The following is a 6,105-nucleotide window of genomic DNA, read 5'->3' as shown; positions in this document are numbered from 1 at the left end:
AGAGAGAGACAGAGAGAAAGAGAGAGAGAAAGAGAGACAGAGAGAGAGAGAGAGATAGAGAGAGAACCAGTGACAAGTTTTTTTTTTCCAAATTATCTCAACCTGGAGTTCTCTGCACACATAAATCTATCTTAAACTCTTGACTGTCCTTCCATATTTTTTTCATGATCTTTCCATTCTCCCTTGGCCTGTCCTGCCCTAGGAGAATCTACCCTTCTTTGTGTTGGGTCCCTGTTTCTGCATCGGCATGGGCCTAACTTGCTATGGCTCCAAAATGATCAGGATTTGCATCTCAAATGAATGAGGTCTCCATGACTTTGGGCTACTTTCTGAGAATGAACTTTTCTCTTACATTTAATTATCTCCCAAAATTCATCATCAGGCTCCCCCATTTATTGTCTGCTACATTCTTTACCCCTAGAGAATGTCACCCTCTTAAATCTTTTTTTAAAATTTTTATTAGTGAAACACCATGAGGTACAGTTGTAGACTAGCACAGTGGTAGGGTGTTTGCCTTGCATGCAGCCAACATGGCCAACCCGAGTTCAATTCCTCCACCCCTCTCGGAGAGCCAGGCAAGCTACCGAGAGTATCTCACCCGCACGGCAGAGCCTGGCAAGCTACCCGTGATGTATTCTATATGCCAAACACAGTAACAACAAAGTCTCCAATGGAGACATTACTGCGCCCACTCGAGCAAATCGATGAACAACGGGAGGACAGTGACGGACAGTGACAGATTTCAAGGGATAATTAGGTGAAGGTCCATCTTTAGTGTTTAAGAACTTCATGCTGACAAACGGGAACATAACCTGCCTCTATAAGGTTTATTGGCTTCAGAGGTGATTTTTTTAAAAAAAATCAGATAATACTTAAAATATTAGGCCTTGAAAGAGGAAACCTTTCTCTGGTCCAAGGAAGGCAGGATGTTTAAGGAATCCAAAACGGTTTTAGCATAAGATTATGTTTCTCTCCTGCAGAGTATTCTGGCTTTATAAACATTTTCTCTGGATGGAGTTTAAGTTCCATGACTGGACAAGAGTTAAGGGTCCAATTAGCATGGTATCCTTTTGACTCTGAGGCCACAAGTTTAAGAATTCAGCTGGAACCAGGTAGACACTCTGTCCCTGCTGCCACCCAGTGGTCACATTTCCAGGTACTTGACCCTACTGAAGTGTCTTCCCACCTGCTGGGGCTTACTGCAATAGGTGAGGTGAGAGTGGCCAATCACCTCCAAACTGGTCCAGGATCCTAAGGCATTTTCCATTCACTCACTCCCATTGAAGTTGGTGGGCCCCTGCGGGTGGGCCCTATGAGTTGAAGAGGAGACAGATGATTACTTTCTTTTGATTGCTCTGCCATCATGGGACCAGGTGGGCTGACAAAGTCTACAATGAGCCCCTGTTGGCTTTGACATCAAGTCACCCCAGCCCCACAAGGTGGCTGTCAAGCCACACCTGATGTCCTTTTGGTCTTCTCAGCACAGGAGTTAATCCCACCACCAGATTTCTTGGGCAGCCAACAGACTCAGATGGAGCGAGCAATTGCTCTTTGCAGGAAAGTTAGTCCTAGGCCTTACCCAGTGTTTTCAGATCTTTTTTTTTTTTTTTGCAAAAAGGAATTTCATGAGTAGATGAGCAGTGAAATTTAAAAGATTTCATTTAGAAGCTTTTAGGAAGGAGAAGGGGGGTTTTAAGAGGGAGAGCAACATGTTCAAGAGAGAACACGGGCTTGTCCAAAATGGAGAGACCTCCAGGACACATCCCAAGAGGGGAGATTCAGGCACATGTGCTTGGGTGTCACAAGTGTGCAGGCAAGTGAGCACAAAAACTACATGGGCCCAGGTATTATTCGCATGCCTTTCCTTTGTTCAAGGGAGTGTTTATAGGTTTCTCCAATCTGTCCCAGTGGGGTTTTCTAGCTAGCTTAGAATCCTTTGATAGAGGAGTTAAAAAGGGGGTAGAATTGAGAGTAGTTGATGGTCCTCTTCCAAATTCCTTCCCTGGTCTTTGTTCCCACGGAAAGGTCTCTGGAGCTTGTGTCCAGCCTTAGGTGGTCTAGGCGACCTCCAGGTAAAGTCTCATCAGGTCTTAATTCCTGTGCTCACAAAGTGGGTCTGAACAGCCTTAGGGGCAGGTGTATTTTTTACTCTTTAAGAATTCCATTGAGACACAGCAGTGAAGAGGACCAGCTGTCTGGCTCCACAACTCCCGGAGAATTCTCTGGGCCTCACACTGAGCCGATATCACGGGAAGGTCCCAGATGGAGTAGGGGGTGTCTCTCCACCTTCCCCAGATGGAATCCTGGTGACCATGAGCTTCTACAAGCATGACTCTGGTGTGCGGGTACCAGGACTATTTTCTGAACTGCTTTTGTGGCCATGTGACGTTTCCTGATTTGCAAAGTGATCAACAGAAAACAAATGATCTAGCATTTGTCCCTGAAAAACACTCTTGAATGGTGGTGGGAAAATCTGAGCAAAATATAATGCCCAACTGAAATGCATCTGGACTATGCATTTAACTATGGTGTTATGCCGCCCTGGGAGGGGAAGGGTGTCCGTTCCTCCACCTGTTCCCCCTTTCGGCATCGTCATGGTGACCTGCATCTTTTAGAGCCTAATGAAGAGCCAGTTATGAGACTGCATTGACGAGGCTCATCGAGCCTTGTGGGATTGGGGGTGGAATTGGTCGTGCTCCCCGCCATGACAATGCTCCGGGTTGCCACCCTCAAATGCCTCCTCCAACTTCTGAACAACCATGATCTCAGAGGCACACAAACTAATCTTGGAACCCAGGAGCCTTTGGTATTAAGCTAGGTTTATTACTAAAATATCAGAAATCCAAATTCGTGTGGCCACTATTGTGGACACATGATATCAAATGCTTTTCATAATCATCAATAGAAAACAAATTATCTAATGATGTCATTTTTCCAGGTCTGAATGTTGGGGAAAATCACAAATAATAATGGTGGGTCTTTTGTCATAATATTGAATGAGATCAACATAGATAGATAGAGAGAGAGAGAGTAAAATGGAAATCTGCCACACAGGTGGAGTGTGGGTGGAAGGGGGGTATACTGGGGTTCTTGGTGGTGGAAAAATGTGCACTGGTGAAGGGATGGGTGTTTGATCATTGTATAACTGACTGAGACTTGAACTGAAAGGCTTTGTGACTGTTCTCACTGTGATTCAATAAATAAATAAGTAAATAATAATAATAGTAATGGGGAAAAAAAGAATTCCATTAAGGGGTTTGGGGAAACCTTCCTTAATATACCTGTCTACATCACCATCTGTATTTATCCTATATAATCTGGACTAATTTTTACCTACAAAGTACTGAAAAGAAAAGTGTGTTTTCTATTTTTTTGTGTCTCACTAAGTGATCTATTCTGGAGAATATCCCATAGGACTGATTTGTGTATGTGACTTTGAGGACTGGAGGATACTGTACATGAATATTAATCCCATCTCTTCAAAATCCTTATTTATAATTGCTACAGGCATAATGATTTTGTCTTTTTATCTGTTGAAAACATGTTAAAGTCTCTGTACAATGTGTTACTATCCTTCTGTCTACTCATGTCTTAGTAACATGGCTGAACTAAATGTTATGTTGCCATAATTTCCATGTCTTACAAAAGGATATTATTTTATGTTTGTGCTGCTGTCATTTGGATTCGTTTTGAAGCATATATTGCAGGTGCTCAGGGTCAACAGAACCAATTCTTCAGGGTTCACAGCTGGCAATTTTCATGGGGACACAGAAGTTTCAGAGATTTAAAGAATCTTGTACTCGAAACATGCACTCTAGTCCATTACATATATCACTTTGCTGAGAAGGATGCTTTTTGAGTTAATATAACTTTTTCTTGAGGCTCATAAAGGTTTATAAAACTTGAATCACTTTCTCTTAAATTTTAAATGATTTCTATTAACACTTTTAACAAGATACAATAAGTACAGAACTGTTCAGTTCATCTGAAGTGTCTGCATAAAAAAATGTCAAACTTAAAAGTTCCTATTCATTTTCTAAATGCAAGGTAATTTGAAATAGTTAGAATAAGTTTAATTCATACAGATGATCAATAGGATCAATACAGATGGTTATGTAACAGTTTTTTCTTACTTCTACAGAGATTATTCAAAGAGCAAAGCATGAAATGAATGACAAATTGTTTATGTGTTTTAGCATTGAATTCGAAATGACACAACGAAACATTAAATTTTAATAATATAAGTTGATAATAAAAATTTCTATGAGTCAACAATTAAAACATTTTTCTAAGACACTACTATTAACAGTTTTACAGCATAATTTTCCTTTCTGTCAAATAGCGTATTACCATAGCTTTTGTCTCAGATGATGACTTTTTCATCATAATTTTGTTACAGTTTAGTGATTTATTTTGTAATCAAAAATGACCATCAGTCTATTCCATAATCTCCCCATTGCATTTTTCACATCTTTGTTCCTGAAAGTGTAGATCAAAGGATTGAAGAAAGGTGGAAAGACAGTATAAAACACTGCCACCATTTTGTCAAAGGCAAAAGAAGAAGGAGGCCTCGCATACTCAAATATACACGGGACAAAGAATAAAACCACAACAGCAACATGAGAGCCACAGGTGGAGAGGGCTTTTCTCTGTCCTTCAGTACTATGGTTTCTCAGAGAGCGCAAGATGACACCATAGGATACAAGCAACAAGCAGAAAATTAGAATGCACATAAAGCCACTATTGGCCATGACAAAAATGCCAAAGATGTATGTATTAGTGCAGGCCAGCTTCAGTAATGGGTACAAGTGACAAATGAAATGATCAATGGTATTGGGACCACAGAAAGGCAGCTGGGAAGTAAAAGCAATTTGTATAGTCGAATGCAGAAAGCCCCCTCCCCAGGCTACTCCAATCAAAGTGCCACAGAGCCTTGAGTTCATGATTGAAGAATAGTGCAAGGGTTTGCAGATAGCCACATACCGGTCAAAAGCCATGGCTGTAAGAACTATCAACTCCACCCCAGCAAAGAAGTGTCCTGCAAAAAGTTGTGTCAAACAACCTCCAAATGAGATGGTTTTCTTCTCATACAAACAGTCACCAATCATCGTTGGAGCAATGACAGAGGAGATGCACACATCCAGGAAGGACAGGAAAGCCAGGAAGAAGTACATTGGGGAGCCAAGGAGTGCTGGACTGCTCAGGATGGTCACCACAATCAGCACATTGCCACTTACAGTTGCGATATAGATGAACAGAAATAGAACAAACAAAGTTTTCTGAATATCTGGATTCTGTGACAGTCCCAGGAGGATAAACTCAGTAACGAAACTTTGATTTTTCATGATTTACTGGGAAATATTCAAAGTTACCACAGTGAGCGCATAGATCTGCAATTAGAAGTATAACAGTCTCACATCAGAAAAATTTAAAATCACAGATACAAAAGTTGTTGTACCAGTAGAAAAATTGTTCTTTAGTGCTTCTGCCGGGCTAGAGCGATAGCACAGCGGGTAAGGCGTTTGCCTTGCACGCAGCCAACATGGCTGACCCGAGTTCGTATTCCTCCACCCCTCTCGGAGAGCCTGGCAAGCTACTGAGAGTATTCGATATGCCAGACACAGTAACAACAAACTCTCCAATGGAGAGTTACTGGGCCCGCTCGAGCAAATTGATGATCAACGGGAGGGCCTTTATTATTTTTTATTTATAGTGCTTCTGCAATTTTGGTAGCTGACAAGATTCTGCAGAGGTTAAGAAATTGCCTTGCATGCAGCTGAGCTTAGTTCAATACTGCACACTGCATTTAGTCCCCCTGAAGACCACGAGAAATGACCCCTGAGCACCATCCCAGGATAAGCTCCTGAGCACTGCCAGATTTGACCTTAACCTAACCCCCTCATAAATGTATAATCAGTAATAAAATTAGCAATATGCTAAAAGGTGTTAGTGGGGATTTAGAAAAATTTTGAAGGATATAGGATATTAAATAGATAACCTGCTTTCATATTGGAGCATGTCCACATGTGATGAATTTAAGAAAAACTTTGATTTCAACTGTCACCTCTGATCACTCAATAGCAGAGTGATCATCCAAATGACTAA

The 6,105-nt window shown here is 41.3% G+C and overlaps 1 protein-coding gene across 1 annotated transcript; it reads right to left on the bottom strand.

The window, feature by feature from the left end:
- Nucleotides 1–4,400: 4,400 nt before the first annotated feature.
- LOC130042726 (olfactory receptor 4C15-like) lies at nucleotides 4,401–5,345 on the bottom strand. The gene has a single exon (XM_056134910.1). It carries the CDS (start codon nucleotides 5,343–5,345, stop codon nucleotides 4,401–4,403), a length of 945 nt encoding a protein of 314 aa, XP_055990885.1.
- Between the last annotated feature and the right edge of the window lie 760 nt (nucleotides 5,346–6,105).

This window comes from Sorex fumeus, unplaced genomic scaffold (assembly GCF_029834395.1).
Source record: "Sorex fumeus unplaced genomic scaffold, SorFum_2.1 ptg000007l, whole genome shotgun sequence".
Classification (NCBI taxonomy): domain Eukaryota; kingdom Metazoa; phylum Chordata; class Mammalia; order Eulipotyphla; family Soricidae; genus Sorex; species Sorex fumeus.
This window is presented reverse-complemented; position numbering and strand designations above follow the sequence as displayed.